This window comes from Camelus dromedarius, chromosome 2 (genome assembly GCF_036321535.1).
Source record: "Camelus dromedarius isolate mCamDro1 chromosome 2, mCamDro1.pat, whole genome shotgun sequence".
NCBI lineage: Eukaryota > Metazoa > Chordata > Mammalia > Artiodactyla > Camelidae > Camelus > Camelus dromedarius.
In genome coordinates, this window is record NC_087437.1 from 7799205 (window position 1) to 7825061 (window position 25857).

The 25857-nt window shown below is 39.0% G+C and overlaps 2 protein-coding genes across 2 annotated transcripts in view; both read left to right on the forward strand.

Moving 5' to 3' along the window:
* KCNH8 (potassium voltage-gated channel subfamily H member 8) overlaps window positions 1–25857 on the forward strand; it is a 351827-nt gene that overhangs the window by 246719 nt on the left and 79251 nt on the right. The window contains exon 8 of the mRNA XM_010975364.3: window positions 24097–24294. Coding sequence (XP_010973666.2) covers window positions 24097–24294 — 198 coding nt within the window. The remainder of the gene's footprint in view (window positions 1–24096; window positions 24295–25857) is intronic.
* Window positions 7456–7810, forward strand: LOC105085155 (large ribosomal subunit protein eL33-like; the record flags this gene model as incomplete). Its single annotated transcript, XM_064477989.1, has 1 exon — window positions 7456–7810. A coding segment is annotated over one exon (339 nt), but the record flags the coding sequence as incomplete, so codon positions are not given.

The following is a 25857-nucleotide window of genomic DNA, read 5'->3' on the forward strand; positions in this document are numbered from 1 at the left end:
CTTTCGAAGTTAACACTGATATTGATTTCTAATCACATTTGTTGGTTGTCACAGAGTTTGGTCTCTGTGATACTGATTCTTCAGTGTTTGTTGAGACTCAATTGGATATATTCTTTATGAGTCAGGGTAGAATGTGCATACAGTATTTTTGCATATAATTTTTAGTTCAAAGTTTTATATATGTCCATTAGGTCAAGTTTCTGAATTTAATTACACATATATTGCAGATCCTTATTAACTATTTTCTGACCAAATATATATAAAAATTTTATTTGGTGCTTTTTCAGATCTCTGTTCATTTTCCATAGTGTTTGCTTTCATTTTCTAGCTCCAGTTCCTTATTTTTTGTCTACCAGGTCAAGCTTCTGAATTGAATTTAAATACTATCTTATCATATTTCTCCATTGTTGTTTTATTAATTCAAGTTCATGGTGTATTAATTTTCTGTTCATCTAATTCTTGCAAAAGGTGAACTGTTTCCTCACGTATTTCGTATTTGTGCTCATTTTTATTGTGAGCTAATCTTCAGTAGTGCTTCTTCCTTGTAGAAATCCTGCTCAGATTGAGGTATGAGAATGTCCAGAATTTTGGTTGTTGTTTGCTTGCTTGTTTGCTTTTGTCAAAGACAACAGGATTTTCCTTGCCCTAGGATCAAAAATTTTTTTTAATGTCTTGGCTTTAAGGCTTCTGTGCCTCATTGATAGTGTACATTCAGACATCAACATGCAAGGCACAATTCGGAATTTTTGTAATTCTCTCAAGACTGCTTTTTGCAAACTCTGGATTTCCTCATTATCCTCGTATGCTGTTGGGTAAATTATTTCTACCCATCTCCCTGCATGCATCACACTTAGAGTATGCCAGTCATATACGAGGTGTCAGTTCTAGCGTTTGTAGGATTTCAGTGTTCTCTCTCCTCTGGGCGAATGGCCGTAAAACCCAAGCCCATAGACATTATTACTACCATTAGCTGCCCATCCCTGTTTCCCCATCAGTGTCACCACCACAGTGTCAGTTAACGTAATTGCTACTCCTCATTTTTGCTTATGGAGATTTCACTTCCTCTTTTGGAAGAATATGTATATTTCCAGGTATTTATATTGGAAAGGCTTGCACAAGCTAAGTTCATAATCTTGCCAGAACCACAGTATTAATTTCCGGCCCAAATAACATAACCTAAATTCCAGTGTGCTTTTATTGTACGTTATATTTGAAATATAAGACTGGTTGTAACCTAACTCATGAAATGCCAGTTGAATAAGGGTTAATTACTTAAGACCTTATTCCCACTTGGGATGCCTTTATGGGGGAAAATCATTTAAACTTAAGACCTCAAATGTCCAGTTCTACCAAGAGAATTGTTCAGTTACCAGGAAAATAAGTTAGGCTGCTGTCTTGAGAAGACATCATCAAATGTGCCTCATATACAGTTACTCTTTCTAGCTACTGTATTAACCATAGTAATTCTTTCAGAATAAGTGACAGTTTAATGTACTGCAGATTATCTTCCTAAGAGACTATAGATATAGAGAAAAGCAGAACAGAAAAAAACTGAGTCATTGAGATTGTTTCTTTTAAACTGTACAAAGTTTTCAGTGCTTTAACTATAAAATAAGTATTTGTTGAGTCCGTAAGAATGACAGTGTTGTGAGCTGTGAGCATTACAGGGACTCTTTGAGGCTGCCTTCTTAGAAGTGTACTTTGTTGTTAGAGATTCAAGAGGTGGACATAAAAATACACAAAATTATTTTTTTAATACTGGTTTGGCAGTCTATACAGGCAAAAACCTCCTTAATAGTTTAGAAAGAAGCAGAAGTGATCCAAACTGAACCTCTGTGAAGATGGCATTTGAGCTGGGCTTCGAAAGGTGAGTACTATTTTGGAGAGGATTCATCAGAAAACATTTGGGGGAGGGCACAGTGTGAACACGTGCATGGAAGCAGGAGATCTCACAGTGTATTTGAGGAACAGTGAGTGGATGAGATGAATTTGTCCAGTGTAGAAAATTCTAGACCAGCTGGAGTTGCAAAATCAGAAGCCCCAGCGAGGAGAGGGCAGAGCATCCGTGGGTGGAGTGGCAAAGGCAAGCCTTCTCAGAGGGAGTTGACGATGACCTAACTCCAGCACCAACATAGACCAGGTGTGACCACATCTGATTTTTCCAGAGAAGTTGGGAGTTGGGATTTGGGGGTAAATCTCTGATATTTAAGTATTGGCAAATAATTCAGAACTTGAAAAGCACAGTGTAAGAACCAAATAATATTCTGTGGGCCTGATCAAGCCCCGTAGGTCACCAGTTTGCCATCCTAGACAGAGCAAGTGAAGAGCAGGATGTGACCAAAATAATGGGTTGGAGTCCTGGCTGAGATGTGCAGATTCAATCCCCAAGACAGCAGAGGCCAGAGAAGGTGACCTGACTGATACAGTTTTAGGAATTTTATTATAAACTCAAGAGGGACAGACACAGAAAATATATTTCTCTTTGTGATATTTGCCAGAAGGTTTAGTCCAGCTGCATATTCCTGTGGAAAGGAGCACACGTGCTGTTTTTTTGGAAATTGGTCTCACAATCTATAGACTTGTGCTAATGAAAAGTTTTCCTCTATTTGTTATCCTAATTGTGTGAACATTTTTATAAAGGGGATTGAATTTATAAAGAATGTCCACTGGAATACTTTCCCCATTTGAGATTTTAGCCAACATGAACATAACTCAAAGATTATATGATAAGAAATAAAAGATAATTAAACATTTTATCTGAATGAATTAGACATCTGGCATCAAAATTTCCATTCCTCTTTTCTCTCCTTTCTTGTTATGTGCTCATGTGTGGGCATTTGCTTTGTATTTAGAGTTCCCCCAACTAGCCACAGACAGAAGAGATAATGTAAATGTTTCATTGTCTGTGACCTCACGGAGGCCACTGCCCAAACCCCGTTGCTAACATGTCCTTTTATTTGGACATAAGAGTCTTGATTTTCGGATTTTTTCCATTGAGATTAGTCAGGAAAGACAAAGATGAAACCCAAATTTAACTTCTCAGAAACTCAAGTCCCAGGACTCCATTCAAGATGGAAATGATTTACGAAGGCCCTCTTTTCAAAAACGCTGGGTCTGTATCCTAGCGTATTTGTTCGTGCCAGTGTCCTCTGCACTGAAATCAAATGGACAGAAGTTAGACCCCAGAAAATTCAGTCAGTTGAAATATTGAAGATGGAAATAAAAGCTAATGCACATCTGACTCTACGTAGCTTTCAAAATCTACATCTGTTTTTCTCTTCTGAAGATACTGAAAATCAACTTTTGGCTGGACAGCCACTGTGAACCTATGTTGGCCTCGTAGGGTAAGATGTGGCGTGGCAGTTTTAATTTAAGTGTGAGTTCACGATTCACTTCAAAGCCTGGCTCCTCTGCTTACTCTCTGCATCAGTTTCATGTGTGTTACTTGCCTGTCTAAGGCACTGTCTCCTTATCCATAAAAGAGACAGGATTAGCCATGTCATCAGGTGTCACGAGAATTAAATGATACAAAGCAATTGCTAATTGTTTGGTATGTATTCTTGGCTCCCACTGCCACTGCCACAGTTGTGGTTTTAGTTATCATCACTGTTATTATTGACACTTGTGGTATTTTATTAAAATCATGATGATAGCATCTAATCTTGTTCCCAAGAAATTATATTTTAATTATAACTTTATTTACAGTATTAAAGTCAGTGCCCAGATGGCCTGCAGTCTTTACCGGAAAACCTACTGCTGATGGTCAGAGATTAGAGGCTTATTTTTAGTAATCTTTCTAGCCTAAAATGGAATTTTTGTCAGGGTTGGCTTTTTTAAATGTGAGGCACAGAAGGAGGGCGGTATTTCTAATTTTATCATCTGCCCATAAAATCATGCTTTAGTGCTAGCTAATTCCATTAATTTTTTAAATTATCGTGGTTTAGGTTTACAGGTTGCAAAGCTATCCTGTGGCCGAAATGGTATATTTGGGGATATGGTGACTCTTTCTGACCCACTTGGGAGTCACCAACAAAACAATTTTAGATTCAGTTAGCACCTGATTTTCATTATGAGCCTGTCATTAAGTGAGCATACGCAATTCCGATCTCCCATGCAGTGTTTTACATGTTCCATTCAAACATGTTTATTCACAGTAATGCACGTGTATCTGCAAAAATCCAAAAAAAAGATACTTTGGTATAATGGGATTCTGAAGAGTTAGATATTCTTAAAAGTATTTTTTGTTGTTGTTGACAGTTGAGGGTATGTGACTCTCTGTGATTTCTCTGTCGAGAACGTGCTTGGTGAATGGTATCAACAAGGCACGTGATGGTGGTTATTCTTTACAGATACCGCGGCCATAGTGAGTGTGTGTGAAAGATCCAGAGGGAGACAGAGAAGGGAGAGAGACAACAGCAGTTTATTGCCACTGCTAAGTTTAAAAATAGAACTTGACATTATTTTAAATCAGTGAATCAAACACTTTTTTTATTATTCTTTAGAAGGGAAGGATTCCATCTTTGGGTGACGAGCTCAATGGAATTATTTTAGCCAAAGTCTGTTTTCTATGAGTCAACAGATACGTTCGAAGATATCAATCAGGCAATTTAAAAATCTTTATTTGACCAAATACTGAATTGTTTTTGATGAATACGAGATGTTTTGATCCTGCCATTTTGAAGGTCCTCTTTTAATCCTGCTGATGTTCTGTCCTCACTCTTTTGACCCTCAAGGACATTTCCATCGTGTGATTAAGGACATTCCGTCTTGTTAGAATGGTAGTAACGTTTTGGACTTCTCATCTAGAAGGTACTTGCTAGAATCAAAAGCCTACACAGTTTTATTCCATTCCCTTTTTTTGTTGCATTGGAAATTATTTTATCGAGTTCTTTTCTACATGAACTTTGCACCAAAGATTTAATTCATCAGTTGCTTTTATAGAATTCCACATCAGATAGGATGAGTTTTCCCTTTTGACAATATTTCTATCAAGTCCAGTTTTCCATATTTAAGTTTTAAATTGAGAACTCATTTTTTTCAAGATTTTATTCTTCCATCATTTTTTGATCAATGACAAATTTTACTCTGTACAGTTTCTCCACTGGCACATGACCATGTTTAGTTATATACATGATATACGATGAAAATTAATTGATCACTCATCTTCCAATTTAGAAAGCTAACTTATTTTTGAATAATATAATTACTTGTGAAAAAGTGATAGACTACAGAAGAAGTGAGAAGGAACCAGTGTTTTCAGCAGTCAGTCATATTCCAGGCACCGTGCCAGGTGTTTTGCAAAATTATCTTCTTCAATCCTCACAGCAAAAGAGGCATTTTTTTTTGTTTCCATTTTTTAGTTGAAGAAGCTGGAACTTAGATAACTAGCTTACCTGAAGTTAGATTATTACTTAGTGACGGGGCTGTGGTTCAAGCCATCCCACAAACCCAAAACCTTTCTGATTGCTCTCCCAAGGAGCCTTAGTTTGGTCATCCTTATACTTGTATGAGAGCTTCCCCAACAGAGTAGCGAGGTCATGAAGACCTACCTCCTGTATCTTTATGTCTCACACAGCATCTCAAGCATTATAAATGGTCACTAAATAATTGCTAAGTGAGTGAATTAATTAGGTTATTAATTATTAAAGAGGCTATTTAGAGACGATAGGACAGGTAGAAGCAGTGAAGGTAATAATTTAGTCTCCTGGTTCAAGAGAAGCTTCATTTCAGGAACAGGGGGAGGGATTGGTCTGAGTGTACACCTGGCTGGGAAATGGGCGGGAGAACAGGCCAATCAGGAGTCAGGAAGTGTTGTCATGAGGGGGCAGTTGCTGACCAAAAATAAAATAAAATAACTGTTTAATTCTGAGACAAAACATCAAAGATAGACGTTGACAGTCTGCAGGATGTTCAGGAAATGGAAACCATGCTCAGCAAGTGGTGTCATGTGACCTTAAAAATGGTGGCTTCGTAGAGTGGGTGGGGTTGGAACTGGGGCATGGACCACTGTATTTCTCAACACTTTTTGCATATTACAGCAAAAATTCTCATTCTTGTTGGAGAAGAGAGTAGAAACAGGGCTGAAGGGTGGAGAACCAGGGGAGGCAGATTGGGCTCAGCACCAGACTTAGAGCCGGGGCTGTGACTACAGGATTTATCATGGGTTCCTTAGATCCTCAGCTCTTGTTGGAACTGGAGCCAAATCCCAGCCTCCACCAAGGCCTGGGTCCACCAGGGCCCCGAGTGCTTAGTTTCCTCCTGAAAGGCCCCGTTGCAGCTCCCTCTGCCCTGCCAAGTTCAGCGGACGCTGCTTCCAGCCACATTTCCCCAAGATGTTCTGGTGCTCCGGGGCTTCCCCGTTCATTCCAGCCATTGCTGTGCCTCTTACATCTCTGCTGTATATGTTCCAAAGTTGGACAACTTTTTCTCCCTGTGTGGCACTCACAAAAGCCTACCCTGTGGAATTTGAAACATATTTCCCAGAAACTAAACTGAAGGGTTTTCAGAGGATACCATCCAAAGAAAACATAAACACACTTTTTTCCCAAATTGTTAGGGCAAGACTTAGGCAAATGTATAAACAAACTGCATTCTGTACTTTGGTTATAATGTGCATTAAATCAGCTTGTGCGTGCCTAGCTGGAGACTAAACTGCCTTTTGCCCTGGTTTCTGTTGTTTCAAAACCGTTTTAAAAAAGCATTATGGTTGTCAAATAATAGATTTGTAAACAGAGTTGGCATCTGTAGGTAAAAGTCAAAGTCAGGTGCCAGTGAATGGAGTGGTTACAGCATGCTTCAGGATGCTTAGTTTAGCCAGTATTTTCCATAAAGTCCAAGAAGTTACATAAGAAAGTGGGTTCTTGCAAGAAAAACAAAAACTGTGTGGTCTTTAAATTCTCCACAGTGTAGGTCTGACCTATATAAAGTCTCTTGCAAAGTTCACAAGAGGGTAACCAAAGAGTTCTATTCCTGGAAAAAGGAGCGTTGGGAAGTCACTGAGAGTTCAGTCTGTGGTTCCAAAAAGCTCTTGTATTACCCAGGCTTCTGGGTACACAGACCATTAACTCATCAGTTCTCGCCAGCAGCCCTTGGGAATATTAGCAAGGGCTCCTGGGGAATGGAGGTTTGTGAAGAATGTCACAAAAGTTTCCACGCTCAAAATGAAAACAGCGCCAAGTCTCCAGACCAGATGTCCTCAATGATGGTGACTCGAAGCCGAAGAGGACAGTGTGGAAAATTTCCACTTGCAGGTGGAAGGGAAGAGCAGTGACGGAGAAAACCCCCCTGGGGCAGCCATTTCTATGGAAGAGATGAAGCCCGTCAGGAGTGCGCAAATGCCAAGACCTTGACTGACAAGAAGGATCAGGAGGGAGCATGGTGCATTAGAAGGCGTGAAGACTTGTGCTCTTGCAGCCTTCCTGGAGACTGGAGTTCTGCTGGGAGCTGGACTTCTAAAACAATGTGTCTGGGAGGCCGTGGTCCAAGGCCAGTTTTGCTGACAATAAGCAGAGTGTCCAGAACCAGAGGGAACACACAGCTCTTCTCAAAACTGAAGATGTTTATGCTCAAGATGAAACTGAATTTTGCCTAGGCAAGAGATGTGCTTACGTGTACAAAGCAAAGACTAACACAATAACTCCTGGTGGAAAACCGAACAAAACCCGGGTAATCTGGAGGAAGGTAACCCGCACTCCTGGAAACAGTGGCATGGTTTGTGCCAAATTCCGAAGCAACCTTCCTGCTGAGGCCATTGGACACAGAATCCAGGTGATGCTGTACCCCTTGAGGATTTAAACGTATTGAAAGGTGAATAAATAAAAGTGTGGCTTTGTTTTTTAAGAAATAAAGTAGAAATACTTTGAACTCAGACAAACAGATTCAAAGCCTTGGTCCCGTTGTACTTTAATCTTTCTAAGTACCAATATTTTAATATCAACATTTCATATCGAAATACTTGGCTTGGTTGTAAGAAAGTAAATTTTACCACATAGGATTAAGTTAAAGACTATGTATTCAGCACATTGGGTGATACATGTGTGTTCTCCACACAAGCGCACAAATAAGAATATTGCAAGTTACTGCTGTTTTAACCAGAACCAGTCAGGTAACAGGAAATCAGACGGACACCAGGAAATATTCTGAAATACAAGCCTGTATCCTATCCATTTCATGTCTTCAGAATCTCGTAATGGAAAGTGGCATTTGTAATAATGAATGACGCAAGGTCCTTGATTTCCAAGAATGGTGTGATTGTGTACTTTACTTCTACCACTGTGCTCTTATTTTCTACCTGTGGAAATAGGATTCTGGATTCATACTTTATACAGGTTTTCAGTAATGAAAGATTTTCAAGGTCTCCCATCATTTTCAATAAAACAGAAAGCCTTCATCCTTTCCAACAACAGCGGCAACAATCAGAGTAGCTTTTGGTCTACGCTTGCTGTGTGTCACGCTGTCCTCTGCTAAGCACTTGATGTGAGTGGCGTTCCTTAACCTCACGACAGCCTGTGAGATGAGTTACTGCCGTGGTCTCCGTTTTACAAAGGGCGAAGCTAGGCTCCTCAGGAGACGATAAGTATCTTCCCCAACGTTGCACACTGATTAAGTGGCAGAACTAAGCCGCGACAAGGTCAGGCAGTATAATTCCAAGACAAGCTTTCCGAAGTTCTTGGAGATGCTGCATTGCTTTGCCTTTGGGGCTTTCAAGCTTTACTGCCCTATCTGGTCTGACACCGTTCTCTATAGTGATGTTTCTTTTCTTTGTTCTTCCTGTGTTTCTCGTTCCTCTATGTGTTGCCTCTCTGCATTCTGTCTACTTCTCATTTTTAAAAATGTCCACGTCACCCTTTGGATCTCTCTGACACAACCCACACTGCGCTGTGTTTACTTCAAGTCCAATCACTGGGCCACCTGCTAGCTAATAACTTACTTTTGAAATGGTCACACAAGCTCCCATGACTTAACTGTGTTTCACACCCCAGAAAGCCATCACGTAGAGTTAGTTACATGTTTTTAAATGTGTTACTAGACATATGACTCAGAATCAGCTCTTTTAAAGGGAAACAAAAGCTGACACCTCAAAGTGGCAGTTTCCTTTTGAGTCTCAGGCATTTCCTGGAAACTTGAAGAAGATGTCTTTAGAACAGTTTCAATACGTGAAGGTAAATAAAATCCAGAGGATTCTTTTTTTAATTCTTATTTTTTTTGAAGTGTAGTTGATTTACAATGTTAGTTTCAGGTATACAGCAAAGCGATTCAGTTATACGTATACGTACATACATATATATTTTTTCAGCTCCTTTTCCATTACGGTTCATTGTAAGAAATTGAATATAGTTCCCTGTGTTATACAATAGGTCCTTGCTGTTTATCTATTTTATATATAGTGATCTATATCTATTAATCCCAAACTCCTAATGTATCCCTCACCCTTCCCCCACTCCTCCGGGAGTTACTACAGTTTGTTTTCTACAACCATGAGTCTATTTCTCGTTTGTAAATAAAATTTATATCTTTTTTTAAGATTCCACATATAAGTGATATAAGATATTTGTCTTTCTCTGTCTGACTTCCTTCACTTAGTATGATAATCTCCAGGTTCATCCACATTGCTGCAAATGGCATCATTTCATTCTTTTTCATGACTGACAAATATTCCATTCTGTATCTCTATCACATCTTCTTGATCCATTCATTTGTCAGTGGACATTTAGGTTGTTTCCATGTTTTGACTGTTGTATAGTGCTGCTGTGAATGCTGGGGTGCGTGTGTTTTTGAATTACAGTTTTCTCTGGATATATGCCCAGGAATGGGATTGCTGGGTCATATCGGGTATTTAAATATAACATTCCAGCATATTATGTGGTCTAATTTAGAGTTACTTTTAGAATTGAGATGTTAGGAATTGTATTTCCCTCTAATGTATATGGAAGAAATGTAATCAGAATTTTAATTTGAAGTTCTGCAAACCAGAGAAACTCGAGATTCCTCTTTAGAAGATGCCAAAGCCTTATCTTTCTATCAGGCAACTATGAAAACCAACTGAGAAATGGTCTGTGAACATGGGATGTGTTGATTCATCTTTTTTCCCTAGGTTTGCACCAACTCTGAACTTTTGAGACAAAAGAGAAGACAAGAAGGAAATTGGGGGCAGATAATAAGAAAGTAAAGGGGGAGGGTATAGCTCAGTGGTAGAGTGTGTGCTTAGCATGCACAAAGCCCTGGGTTCAATTCCTGGTACCTCCATTAAAAACAAAATAATAAATAAATAAACTGAATTACCTCCCTGCCAAAAAAGAATTTTTTTAATGAGAAAATAAACTAGCATACCAATAAAATGAAATAATTTGTCTGGATTCAATTACTTTTATGCTAAATTATCTTCCTGAAACAAGTTTTTGTCCTCATGTGGGCACATGTGATGAAATGTTTGGAGTTAGAATTTTCTTACGGAATGACAAGTCTTAAATGATACTCTGAACTCAGGCATGAATATATGTCCCACAAACTCGTTAATCTATGAGAAATACCAAGGCAATTACTCAGGGAAACATGTCCACGTTGAGGCACAGATCAGAAAGCACCGTGAGTTGTATGAGCATTTTATGTCAGAAGGCTAAGTGCAAATAGTTCATAGTTAATGTTCTGCTAACTTAGCCATGAGCCCAGTCTTTGTTCGAATTCCCTCTATTTTTAGCTGAGATTTGAGAGGCATTTGGAAGTGCCCCAGCTGGCTGGGAACAGATGGCCTGTTCTGCCTCTTCTTAGGATCCTTCAGAAAACCTTACAGTAGCTGCTCAACTGCGGTTTCAGCTTGTTTCACATTTTTCATTCTCTCTAAGGTGCTTTTGCTTGGTTGGTTTTGGTTTTGGTTTTCTGATGCATGTGATGATGGCCTATTTTGGTGGTTTGCAATAGTGCATACTATTTCAGCTAGCCATTGCTTAATGAAATGCTCTATCTGAGTTATCAATATTTAGCAAGTTTCTGTTATACCAACTTCAAATTTAAGTGGACTTTAGAGAACTGGCAAACTCTGGACTAGCTTTAGCACAAGTGGGACAATTTTTTTTCTTGGCGGTACTAATAGCATATAACATTTCTTGCTCCAAAAAAAATTATTCAGCAGTGGAAATAAAGCAGAAGTGTTACATGCATCAGAATGTAAAAACCTTCCGTCCTTATTCCGTCAGGATTTGTTCATGGGTCATCATTCAAATAATTAAAAACAAATAAAAGATAAATTCACAAAATCATGGATTATTATATAAGCATTGGGCTTAAAAAATTACAAAAGCAACCATTTGTGGAGAAACGTTATAGGACCCTATTTCATGATTATGATTTATGTTTTATGATTAATTCTTTTTGCTTCAGACTTTTGCCTTAAAAGTAGGTTATACCACTTCAAAAGTGTAAGTCTCCTCTTAGTTTGTGAGACTCAAAGAATGGGATTCGTGGAAATGCCAAGTAATGGAGTTCCTGTTCAAACTGGGAGTTACATATGGAGGGAGGGGAAGCAAATGTTAAATATAGTATTTTCTGTGCTTGGAAATTATGTTAGAAACTTCTTGATCACTTTCATTTTTTTTTAATTAGAGTTGATTTACAATGTTGTGTTAGTTCCTGGTGTACACCATAGTGATTCGGTTAAACATATATGCATTCTTTTTCATTATAGGCTATTACAAGATATTGAATATAGTTCCCTGTGCTAGACAGTAGGACCTTGTTCACTTTTCAAGTACTCTTCAGGTCCTAAGCACCACATTATTATCCCGTGTCTACATTGCGAATTATGTTTGGGTTTTTCTTTTGTTTTCTCTAATATGATTTGTCTTTTAATTTATTTTGTTTTGGGACACATTCCCCCACACTAAGCAAAAATGGGCGTTGGAAATGTAAGCTTAGCTAGTAATGGTGTCAATAAGCACAATTAAATGGTAACTTTAAACGATTACCTCTTTAGAAGCCGTGTCATACAGCAGAAAGGTCATGAAAAAAAGGAAAGAAAAGAAAAGATCATGGATGCTTAAGTCAGTATGGATTTGTCTCTCAATTCTAACAGTTCCTAAAAGAAGAGAGAAAATTGCTCAGCTTCTTTGTTGGGGCTCTATCAGTTTAAAAACAAAAATGCAGAGCCGGGAGGGTATAGCTCAGTGGTAGAGTGCCTGCCTAGCACATGTATATGAGATCCTGGGTTCAATCCCCAGTACCTCTATTAAAAGTAAAATAAAATAAATAAATAAGCCTAATTACCTCCTCCTACCCCCCCCAAATAATAAAAATTAAAAAAATTAAAAAGCAGAGCTCACATAGCATTGGATGAAATAATGTTATATGAAAAAGCCTAGCGAGATACACTTGGCATTGAGTAAATGCTGGCTGCTGTCGCAAATGTTGTTGGTATTTCGTCCCGTCCCCTGAATCTGTCTGATTCTCATCCTTGGGGTCTGATCTGTTTGCCTGAGGAATTGACCCACCTCTGTGGAAGGCTCTTCTGCTTGCAGGCTTGGCATTGTGGGGGATTAGTTCTCCCTAGGGGCAGTCGTCAATCAGCGGCGGCTGATGGACGGCTGATGATGGATGGTGCACATCGTGCCCTGCTCTAACCAGGGTGTGTGTTCTACCCTGAGGTTCCCAGTGGGATTAAGCCCCAACTGCCTGTCATGGTAACTTTCCTGAAGGCCTGCTACTTCATTGTGCCTCCCTTTCTCTGGGTCTCTTCCTCACTGTCTCCTAAAGATATTTGCTGGACCCAACACAAAAAATGTACGTATCCTTAAAGGCTTCTCTGCTTCTGGGGAGCCTTAACCAAGACTGTTTCTTTCTCCACTATGTATGCATACCATAATAAAAATGGTAACTTGCTTATAAAGGCACCTGGCCATGCTGCAACACCAGTGCCCTGGGGCTCTACACACAGCGTGTGAGCACTGCGGCACAGCAGACAGGAACCTGGGCTTTTAACACCACATGGATCTGGATTGAAACCCTGACTCTGCCATTTTGAACAAGTTATTTAATCTCTCTGAGCCTTGGTTTTCTCATCTTTAAAAATGGGAGTGGGGGGGTATAGCTCAAATGGTAGAGCGCGTGCTTAGCATGCACGAGGTCCTGGGTTTAATCCCCAGTACCTCCATTTAAAAAAAAATTATAATAAACAATTAAATGGACTTAATGACCTCCCCCTTCCAAAATTCTTTTAATGGTGATGATAATTTCTAAGCTGTTGTAATGATTAATAAAATAATAAATCAAAATATGGATAATTGACCTATTCTATAGGATTATTACATATAAATGAGATGGAAGATGTGCCGCCCTAATAGTGTGCCTGGAACACAAGAAGCACTCAATAAGTGTTAACTGTGGCTGCATTCTTGCCTAGCTAAACCCTGTTACAGCATGATTCCTCCACACCAATTTAAAACACCATTTGGAATTATTGCTGTAATTATGCATCCTTTAATCCTTTCTCTCTTCTCTCTGTCCACATAAACTCATCTTTATACACACATCTAAGTCTGATTTCATAAGCTTATATTTTCCTGGATGGTTTTTCATATTACTGAAGTATTTTCTGACATCAAAGACATTCACCATGGGGCTTCCTTTTTTCTTCCAGTTTTATTGAAATATAATTGACATACAGCACTGTATAAGTTTAGGATATACAATACCATAATGATCTGACTTATGTGCATTCTGAAATGACTCTCACAGTAAGTTTAGTGATCATCCATCATCTCAAATAGATATGAAGTCAAAGAAATAGAAAAAGATTTTTTCCTTGTGATGGAAACACTAGGATTTATTCTCTTAACAACTTTCATATCTAACATACCGCAGTGTTAATTATGTCTGTCATGTTGTACCTTATATCCCTAGGACTTACTTACCTTATAACTGGAAGTTTGTAACTTTTGATTGCCTGTACCAATTCCACCTACCCTGCCTCTGGTAACCACAAATCTGATCTCTTCCTATGAGTTTGTATGTTTTAGAAGTATAATTGACCTACAACACTTAGTTCCTGTTACACAACATACTCATTCAATATTTCTATACATTTCAAAATGATCTCTATAATAAGGCTAGTTATGGTCTGTCCCCATACAAGATATTATACAGTTACTGACTGTATTCCCCACACTGTACATTTCATACCTGTGACTCATTTATTTTGCAGTGGGAAGTTTGTGCTTAATCTCCCTCACATATTTCTTCCCCTCACCTCTCTTCCCTCTGGCAACCACCTGTTCTCTGCATATATAACTCTGTTTCTGTTTTGGTATGTTTATTGATTTGTCTCAATTTTTAGATTCCACTTATAAGTGAAATCATATAGTATATGTTTTTCTTTTACTGACTTACTTCACTTAGCATAATACCCTCTGAGTTCATCAAGTTTGTCACATGTGGCAAAAGTTCATTTTTTATGGCTGAGTAATACTTCGACACTGCATATTCCTTATCCATTCACCTATTAATGGGCACTTAGGTTGTTTCCATATCTTGGTTCTAGTTAATAATTATGCTGCTATGAGCATTGGAGTACATGTATCTTTTTGAATTATTGTTTTTGTTTTCTTCAGATAAATAGCCAGGGTGGAATTGCTGGATCATATGCTAGTTCTATTTTTAATTTTTTGAGGAACCTCCATACTGTGTTCCATAGTGGCTGCACCAATTTACATTACCACCACAAGGGTTCCCTTCTGTCCACATCCTCACCAACACTTCTTGTTTCTTGTCTTCTCTATGACAGCTATTGTGACAGGTGTGAAGTGATATCCCACTGTGGTTTTGATTTGCATTTTCCTGATGATTAATGGCACTGAGCACTGTTTTATGTGCCTTTTGGCCATCTGTATGTCTTTTTTTAAGAAATAGCTATTGACATCTTCTGCCTGTTTTTTAATTTGGTTTTTTTTTTTTTTGATGTTGAGTCATATGAGTTCTTTGTATATTTTGAATATTAACCACTTCTCAGACATACCATTTGCAAGTATCTTCTCCCATTCAGTAGGTGGCCTTTTCATTTTGTTGACAGTTTCCTTCACTCTGCAAGATCTCTTTAGTTTGATGTAGTCGCATTTGTTTATTTTTTCTTTTGTTTCCCTTGCCTGAGGAGATTGGCCCAAAAAAACTATTACTGAGGCTGAAGTCAAAAAGCTTGCTGCCAATATTTCCTTTTAGGAGACTTATGGTTTCAGGTCTTACATTTAATCCATTTTGAATTCATTTTTATGTGTGATGTGAAAAAGTAGTCCTTTGACTCTTTTAAATGTAGTTGTCCAGTTTTCCCAACACTATTCATTGATGAGGCTCTCTTTTCCCCATTGTATATTCTTGACCCCTTTGGCATAGATTAGTTGTACACATAACTGTGGGTTCATTTCTGGGCTCTCTATTCTGTTCCATTGATCTATGTGTCTGTTTGTGTGCCAGCACCATACTGTTTTGATTAGTATAGCTTTGAAATATAGTTTGAAATCAGGGAGCATAATACCCCCAGCTTTGCTCTTTTTTCTCAAGGTGGTTTTGGCTATTCAGGGTCTTTTGTGTTTCCATATAAATTTTAGAATTAATTGTTCTAGTTCTGTTAAAAAAATATATGCCGTTGGTATTTTGGTAGGGATTGCATTGACTCTGTAGATTGCTTTGGGTAAAATGGTCATTTTAACAATGTTAATTCTTCCAATCCATAAACACAATATGTCTTTCCATCTGTTTGCATTGTTTTTATTTTCTTTAATCAGGAGCTCATAGTTTTCTGTACACAGTTCTTTTACTTCCTTAGATGTATGCCTTGGATTTTATCCTTTTTGATGCAATTGCAGATGGGATTGTTTTCTTGATTTCTATTTCTGATAGCTTGTTGTTAGTCTTTAGAAGTGCAACACACTTCTGTGTATTAATTTTGTATCCTGAAACTTTACTGAATTCATTTATTAGTTCTAATAGTTTTTTGGTTGTGTCTTTAGGGCTTTCTCTGTATAGTATCATGTCATCTGCAAACAAAGAGTTTTACTTATTCCTCTCCAATTTGGATGCCTTTAAATTTTTTCTTGTGTGATTGCTGTGGCTAGGAGTTCCAATACTATGTTAAATAAAAGTGGCAAGGGTGGGCATCTTTGTCTTGTTCCTGAACTTAGAAGAAATGCTATCAGCTTTTCACTATTGAGTGTGACATTAGCTGTGGGCTTGTCATATATGGCCTTAATTCTGTAGAGATATATTCCCTATACCCACTTTGTTGAGAGATTTTTATCATAAATGGATGTTGATTTTTGTCAAAAGCTTTCTCTCCATCTATTGAGATGATCATATGATTTTTTCTTTAGTTTGTTAATCTGATGTATCATATTGGTTGATTTGCAGATATGAAACCATCCTTGCATCCCTGGAATAAATCCCACTTGATCATGGTGTATGGTCCTCATAATGCGTTGTTAAATTCTGTTTGCTAATATTTCGTTGAGGAATTTTGCATCTGTGTTCATCAGTGACATTGGCCTGTAATTTTCTTTTTTGTGTGATATCTTTGTCTAATTTGTTATCAAGATAATGCTGGCATTGTAGAGTGGGTTTAGAAGTGTTCCTTCTTCTGCAGTTTTTTTTTTTTTTTTTGGAATAGCTTGAGAAAGATAGATGGATACTCTTCTCTAAAGGTTTGGTAGAGTTCACCTGTGAAGACATCTGGTCCTGGACTTTTGTTTGTTGGGAGTTTTTAAATTACTGATTCAGTTTCATTACTTGTAGTTGATCTGTTCATATTTTTTATTTCTTCCTAGTTCAGTCTTGGGAGATTGTACATTTCTAGGTATTTGTCCATTTCATGTAGGTTGTCCATTTTATTGGTATGTAATTGTTCATAGTAATCTCTTACGATCATTCATATTTCTGTGGTGTCAGTTGTAATTTCCCTTCTTTCATTTCTAATTTGGACCCTCTCTAATTTTTTCTTGGTACATCTAGCTAAAGGTTTATCCATTTTTTTAAATCTTTTCAAAGACCAAATCCTATTTTCATTTATCTTTTCTGTCAGTTTTTATGTGTTTATTTCATTTATTTCTGCTCTAATCTTTATTATTTCTTTTCTTCTACTAACTTTGGGTTTTGTTGTTTGGGGTTTTTTTTTCTTATTCCTATAGTTGTAAAATTAGATTGTTTATCTGAGATTTTCTTGTTCCTGAGATAGGCTTGTATTACTGTAAATTTCCCTCTTAGAACTGTTTTTGCTGCATCCCATAGATCTTGGATTATTGTGTTTTCATTTTCATTTGTCTCCAGGTGTTTTTTGACTTCTGCAGTGATCCATTGTGTAATAGTATATTGTATAGGCTCCAGGTGTTTATGTTTTTTGCAATTTTTTCTTGAAGTTGATTTTTAGTTTCATAGTTCTTTGGTCAGAAAAGATGCTTGATATGGTTTCAATTTTCTTAAATTTACTGAGACTTGTTTTTTGGCCTAGCATGTAATCTATTGTGAAGAATGGTCCATGTGCACATAAAAAGAATGCATATTCCGCTAATTTGAGATGGAATGTTCTATATATACATATTAATTGCATCTGATCTAATGTGTCATTTGAGGCCAATGTTTTCTTACTGATTTTCTGTCTGAATGATCTATCCATTGATGTAAGTTGAATGTTTAAAGTCTTCTACTGTTAGTGTGTTACTGCCAATTTTTTCTTTTATGTCTGTTAATATACGCTTTATATATTTAGGTGCTCCTATGTTGGATGCACATACATTTACAATTGTTATATCTTCTTGCATTGATTCCTTGATCATATGCAGTGTCCTTCTTTGTCTCTTGTTACAGTCCCTTTAACATTTCTTGTAAAGCTGGTTTGGTGGTGCTGAATTCTTTTAGCTTTTGCTTGTCTGTAAAACTCTCTTTATTTCTCCATCAAATCTGAATGAAAACATTGCCAGGTAGAGTACTTTTGGTTGTAGATTTTCCCCTTTTATCACATTAAACATATCATGCCACTCCCTTCTAGCCTGAAGTTTCTGTTGGAAAGTCAGCTGTTTGCCTCATGGGAGTTCCCTTGTATGTAACTGTCGCTTTTTATTTGCTGCTTTTAACATTCCCTCTTTATCTTTATTATTTGCCATCTTAATTGCAATGTGTCCTGGGATGGTCCTCTTTGGGTTGGTCCTGTTTGGGACTCTATTCTTCCTGGAACTGGATTTCTGTTTCCTTTTGTGATTTAGGGAAATTTTCAGCTGTTATGACTTCAAATATGTTTTCTGCCTCTTACTCTCTTCTCCTTCTGGGACCCCTATAATTCAAATGTTAGTGTCCTTGATGTTGTCCCAGATGTCTCTTAAAGTATCCTCATTTCTTTTTCTTTTTCCTTTTTTCTGTTCTGCTTCAGTGATTTTCACTACTTTTGTCTTCCAGCTCACTGATCCATTCCTCTGTATCATTTAATCTGCTATTGATTCCTTCTAGAGTATTTTTTATTTCAGTTATGATATTCTTCATCTGTTTGGTTCTTCTTTATATTTTCTCACTCTTTGTTATAAATTTCTAACTTCTTATTCTGTCCATCTAATCTTCTCCTGAGTTCTTTAAACACCTTTACAATAATTACCTTGAACTCTTTATCAGGTAGATTGCTTCTCTCCACTTAGCTCTTCTGGTGTTTTATCTTGTTCCTTCATTTGGAGCATGTTATTCTTTTGCCTTATTTTGCCTGATCTGCTGGGTTTTTTTTTTTTTCCTATGTGTTTGGTGGATTGATTAGTTTTCCTGACCTTCGAGAAGTGCCCTCTTGCAGAAATGTCCTGTGCATCCCAGAAGCACACTCCCCTCTGGCCACGAGATCTGTATGCTCTTGGGATGCCCCTGTGTGGGTCCTTCTCTTCTTGGAGGCTGACTACTGTGGGTGATCCAGTAGGTGTGGCTGGCCCCTGGTTAGGTTGGTTGCAAGGCCCTGCCTTGTGTGGAGGCTGTTGGCCATGGTAGGTGAGGCCATGTCCTGGAGCTGCTGCAGGCTCAAGGGGTCTTAAGACAGCCACCCTGCTGATGGGTGGGACTGTGTCCCAACCAGGTTAGTTGCTTGCTCTGAGGTGTCTCAGTACTAGTGCTGACAGACTGGTGGTTGGGGCCAGTTCCCAACACTAATAAGCGAGAGGGAAGATTCCAAAATGGTGCTTTGCCAGCACCAATGTCCACATGGTACAATAAGTTCCCCAAAATGTTGCCACCAATGTCCGTGTCCTCAGGGTGAGCTCCATTGCCTCTTCTCTCTCTGGGATGCTCTCCAAGGTCAGCAGGTAGGTCTGACCCAGGCTCCTTTCAAATGACCACTTCTCCCCTGGGCACCACAGCGTGTGAGATTTTTCTGTGTACCCTTTAAGAATACAATTTCTCTTTCTCTCAGCCTTGAAGTAAGCCATGCTAGCCTTCAAAGCCAGGTGTTCTGGGGGCTCATCTCCCCGATGCAGGACCCCCAGGCTGGGGAGCCCTCACTCCCTGGGGGAACCTCTGTAGTTGTAATTACCCACTCATTTGTAGGTTTCCCACTGTGGGTCTAAGTCTTGACTATATACCCTGTCTCCACCCTTCCTACCCATCTCACTGGTTGCTTCTTTATATCTTTAGTCTTAGAAGATCTTTTCTGGCAGCTCTTCTGGTCTTTCTCATCACAGTTGCTCTGTAAATATTTGTAATTTGGGTGTGCCCATGTGAGGAAGTGACCCTACTCTGCCATTTGGCCACACCCTCCTATAGGCTTTCCTTAAGTAACATGCTTCTATTCCTTTCATTAAAGCTAAAATATCTGTTATTTTACCAAATTCTAATATAAACTTCTCAGGAACACATCTGTTGTGCAAAGCAGGTCACACCTGTGTAAACTGTGAATGCACACATACGCACAATAAAAGTAAGTATATTATTGGCAGAAACCCAAAGAGTAAAATAACAAGAAATTCCTGCTTAGAGTTAAAAGTATATAATTGAACAAAATACTGGGCCCAGGGTAAGTATGCAATGAAAAATACATGGATTGAATTATCATGCTTAATTATAGACTCTTCTGGGAGTGGTCATTAAGAGTCATTCTATCTTTGAAATTGATATTTATTTCACAAATCTATTCTATTTTATTCATCTAATCTATTTTGGCAATGACAGGATTATTTTATGATATCTTTTGCTTTTATCAGATGGCAGTGTGTTCACATGTTTAGATTCTACTTTATTTTGTGTATGTTTTTTCCTTCAAAATGTTATTTAGGTAAAAGAAAATTGAGCAGAAGCAGACAGACTGTTCTAGGACATCCCTTCCTTTAGAGAAGAGTTTCTCTGGATTAAAAAAAGATTGGCTTCCAAATTGGTTAAATTGCTGCTTCTGTACAGTCCAGTGACATGTTGTCTTGTTACAGTAGAACATGTGCTCTCCTTGCAGACAAGCTGTTCTGTGAAAAAGTTTTATTTAGCCCACAGAGCCAATCCCCGGGTTTGTGGGCGTTACCTCCTTTCCGTGTTACCAGGTTTTCTCACCATTATTGCTTCTGTTCCATCAGCTGTAACACAGTTTAGTAGCAACCCTTCTTAAAAAACAAGATGTTTCTGAAAGTAGACAGAACAGTTGGCTAGACAGAAAAGAGATATCAACAGAAGCAGTTCTGTTGTTTGTCTGTGTTTTGCTCCCCGAATCACTTCTGAGACAGTTTCACACAAATGTAAGTGAGCAGGAATTGAGTGAGAATGTAATCTAATATAACCTGTGTATCCTATCGCAAACTTTCATCTTCTTTGATTAAGGAAGTCAAATTAAATGAAAACTGATATGATTTGGGGAATTCTTTAATGTTTCACTTTTATTCCAGTTAATAAATATATCAGCTAGGTTTGTTTGGTTTTAATTTTTTTATGAGAAAACTTTGGTTTCTGTAAGTAAATGAACACTTCAAGATCAGTAGATTTTTTTTTTTTCATGACCTGATTGTATAACTGATCCAGCTGAGAGGGAGCAGTGGCTTTATTGTGTGTGGTGGTGGTGGTTTCATTCCTCTAGGCATCAACTAAAACAAAAATTAGGTCATGCAATATTTACTCTCTGGGCAAAATGACATTTCTCAGCTGCTCAGACTTCCCAATAATTAGCAGGAATGATCAACATGGAACAAAGAGACAGTTCTCTCTAGTCACTTCTTTTCTGAGCAGAAATATGACATCCCTTTCAGAGCACTACTTGGAAGACACATGAGAACTACCCATCCACCAGCTACTCAACTCCTTGTGGTTGACCACACTTGACAAGGCTCGGGTCAAATGCTTACAAGAGCACTGCTCTAGAGAAGTCAACATCCTGCGTATAATGATGTGTTCAGCTGTCATCTTTGCTCCCTGATTTTACCTGTCTTGATTCTCTTCCTACAGTGCATATAAATACGCCAGTAGTATTTTTTTAAATGCACATTCAGTTCGCTTTTGTGGTATCTCTTTAATTAATCTGAGATAAATTGTCTTTATTTCTAAATCTTCTTCCATACAGGATTAAACCAGGTTTTACCAAATCATGCTTTCTCGCCTCCTCCTTTCCCTCACTTAAAACTCTAGTGCAGAGCTCTTTAATCTGGGCCCTTGGACCAGCTGAAAATGTGCCTGAAATCGTGTGTGTGTGTGTGTGTGTGTGTGTCCATGTATGCTTTGTCCTGGGAAAAGGAGCATGTCTTTCTTCACATTCACAAATGGGTGTGGAAGTCCCAAGTTTTAAGAACTGCCATCCCCTGGATTTTCTCCCTTTTGTTTCTCTTAGATGAAAATTTCTCTTAGTTTCTTAGTTTCTCTCAGTTCTGTCATATGCCAGCCCTGGGTTCTATTGAATACACTTGGTCGCCACCTTCCTTTTCCATTATAATTCACTCCCGATCTCATATTTTCCCTCACTCTGAATTTTATACTTTTCTTTGTTCCAATTTAAGCAACATAAGAAAGTGAGAGAGAAGAGATATCAGCCACTGAACCAATCAGTCACAGAGTTGGCATTTTCTTCACATGACATCTCATTTAATCCCACTGCAACCATACCAGTTAGAGAGTATCCCTGTTTTGATGAGAAAAGGGAAGAGGAAATTAGTCATTCCCACAGCCTGCAATGGAAGAGTCCAGATTGAAATCTGTGTTTGAATGTGGAGTTTAGCCCTTCACAAAGCCTTTGCAAACAGAATAAATGGGCATAGCTTACTAGTGGCATCACCTTTCCTAGCGTGTAACTTTCACACTGTTACGATTCTCTATCATCAAAAAATACATTCACTACACTTTGTTCATAAATCTAGTACAAATTTATAAACGCACATGTGGTGCTGTGTTGCACCAGTGTTGGCGTATTATCTCATACTACCGCAGAGGGCAGGAACCATTTACACGTTCATTAATTCATTCATTTTTTAAGATAGCATTTATTAAACCCTACTATTGTTAGGGGCTTTGTTAAGTTCCGGAATAGTGCTTCTAAGCTCTCTCTTAGCATTAGATTCTACTGGGGAACTTTTTAAAAATACCAGTACCTGAGCTCGGAACCAGAAGTTTTGATTCAGTACTGGAGGTTGCCCTGGGGCAGTGTATTTTTAAAAAAGCCTTCCCAGCTGCCGCCAGCATTGAGGACCCCTTGTTCTGGAGCAGTGACTTTTCAAAGCGCGGTGCCCTGAATCTGTAGTGTGAGCATCCTGTGGGAACCTCTCTTAAAGGCGGGTTCTCAGCCCTTACCCCTCAGCCCTCCCGTGCACTGTACCAGAAGCTCCAGGGATCAGACCTGGCTGTCTCTAACGAGGCCTTTGGGTGTTTCGGAGGTGAGCTAATGGTTGAGAAACACTTCTCTAGAGACAGGATAAATAAGGCACAGGACTTGCCACTCAGCCTTTCTTCTTGACCTCAAGGAACCCAGTTGTTTCAAATTTGCATTTTAATCATCTAGCGCAGTTTCATAATCTGTAACTTTAATAATGACAGCACTTTTACTACTTTAAAAAGGTAATAACTTTCCCTCTTCTTGGACAGCCATTAAGTAAAGTGTTAATAAGAAAGTAGTGGTCAGGCTGGGGAAGGTATAGCTTAGCATGCACAGAGCCCTGGGTTCAAAACCCCCTTTAAAAGTAAATAATTACCAAATTATCCCCCGCCCCAAATAACTTACTCAGCAAGAAAATAGTGGTCAGTGAACAACATTCCTTAGCAAAAGTCTTATGGGTTGAGCTGCGTTGTCATAGGTTTTGTTACACACACAGAGAGAGAATTTTTAAATACAAAATTTTAGAGGGAAAATATTTCCAATAAACAATTTTAAAGTGGCCTTTGGGTTGTGTTTCCATCCTATTATATTATACTTGTTATTTCCCCTCTTTATTGGCATAGTTTTTATAGCTTTATGACAGTATAATTGACATACAATAAAATGCGTGTATTTAAAACATTTTATCTGATACGTTTTGACACACACATACACCAGGATGATGAAACAGTTGCAGGGGGGCATCCAGTTCTGTTACAGGTACCTCTTAGTTGTGCTTTTCCCCCCACCACCCCCAAATAGCAGAATAAGGCCGCAGAGAAAGCTTCCTGAAGAAACCGTGAGTTAACACCTACAAAGCAACTGATACCAGTGCAAGTGAGTGAAATAGGGAAAGGTTGTACCGGATTGAAATAAAGCCCTTCTTACCTGTCTGAAGTCTAGATTCTTGTCTTGGTTGCTGTTTGTCATCGTGTAGAGTTGAAAATACCTGCCAACCCCTTTGTTTCTTAAAATTCCAATTGAGAAATGAGCTTAATGGCTAATGAAATCCCGGTTTCTAGCTCTGCAGGTAGTTTCTTGCTTTAGGGTAACATGTTCAGCTTTGACTACCAGTCCGGTCTTGAAAGCGTATTTCTCTGCTGCGCGTATGATAAGAAAACAGTTGCATAAAAGTGATGCTTTTGCTTTTAGAGTCATGGGATCTAATTCCTTGCCTTCAATTTCCTTTTAACTTTCTTCTTTCTCCTGAGCAACGTTGTGCATCCTTAAATGTTCACTCATCTTTACATCCCTTTATTTGGGGGGCTTACGTGCTCATTCTTCCATTGCAGGTTGGCTCCATGAGTTGGGAAAGAGACTGGAATCTCCGTACTATGGCAACAATACCTTGGGGGGCCCGTCGATCCGAAGCGCCTACATCGCCGCTCTGTACTTCACGCTCAGCAGCCTGACCAGCGTTGGGTTTGGGAATGTCTCCGCTAACACAGACGCGGAGAAGATCTTCTCCATCTGCACCATGCTGATTGGGGGTAAGGGGTCTTCCTCCTGTAGACCAAGAGAAGGAGCAAATGTCTGCCAGCCCGTTGCTGTTCTGTTTCCCTTTGTCTTAGAACTCAATTCGGGTAGACCGGTCTACATTGGAAGCGTCTAAAAGCGCTAATGAGGAAATCTGTGACCAACATTCTAATATCCATGTAGATTAGCAGCGAATGTCTGTGACGGCAGAGAATTCCACATTCTGACGGATGAGGAAATAACTGTTTACCTGATGGTCGATTTTGAAAGGGCGGGCACTTTGTTTTCCTAACATGCTATTTACCTTTAGTGTTGGTGAGTTACAAGAGTCTGAATCTCAAGTATCCATTTGAAATGCCATTTTATAGCTCCAAACAGGTCAGGGTTATCAAATCTTATTAATACTAACATAGAAAATCAATTAAGGATGTTTGATAGATAAAGACAAAAACAAACACCAGTACAATAATGGTAAACATTTAACCTTTATTAATAGCTTTTATGTTCCATTGTCTGTGCTGAGTGCTTCAGTACAATACCTTAAGCAATTCTGAAGGCAAATCTGTGGGTTTGGAACCATTTATTATCCCATTTAATGAACAGACAAGTGATTATATATTATCTCTGAGCTTCAAACCCACCTTCTGTCCTCTGCTTTGTAATGCTGGGTGTGGACTCTGCATATCTCCTCCTTCTTTGCCCACTGACATCAGTTACTTCTACCAATAGGGGCGCCAGAGGGAGGCTGGAACTTACGGCCCCTGACCTGCGCACTGTGTGGTCAGTGGTGGCCACCGCAGACAGCTGCAGGTGGTTTCTGACTTCAGCCCCTTCGGTTACCTTCAGAACCAGCCTCACTGGGCCTCCTCAGAGATCCCTGCCTCTGTCGGGAGGGCCCCCACATCCAAAGTCAGAGCTCTGGCTCTTGTGGCTCCCCACAGCTTCTCCCCTGGGCTCAGGGGTTCCGATAACCCCACGTCTTCCCTCTGTTCATCCAGCTCCAAGGGCAGAAGCTGCTTCCTGCGGTTATTATAGTCATCTCACCTCTTTTTGATCCTTCATCCCTCCAAGGCCAAGGCAAGCTCCCCCTGCTGAAATATTTAATTTCTCTTCTCTGAACCTCCTAACTGATACAGGATTGGTGCTATTATTACCCACATTTTTCAGATGACAGATCTAAAGCTGGGGAAAAGAGAGTGACATTCTCAATGCCATATAACCAGTAAGTAAAGAGGCAAGGTTTGAACCCAAGTGAAATGGAGATATGGGTATCTACTCAGATCAAGCAAATATTCTTAAAACAGAGTTCTGTTAGTATTTTCTGCCCCACCGTCTTCCCTCAAAAGCTTGTTTTATCATGTTCTCTTAGTGGCCTCCGTCCCAGACATCACTTTGAGTTTTGACCCTTATTGTAGAGGATGGTTTCCACCAGCTTCCTTGCATAGATGTGAAATGAACATGTGGGTCTTCCAGCCATGAGTCACCCAGCCTACCAGGAAACCAGGGCAGCATAAAGCCAAACTTTCCCTCGAGGAGTTGACGATCAGTTTGGAAGAGAGAAGCTGAAATATGTGGAG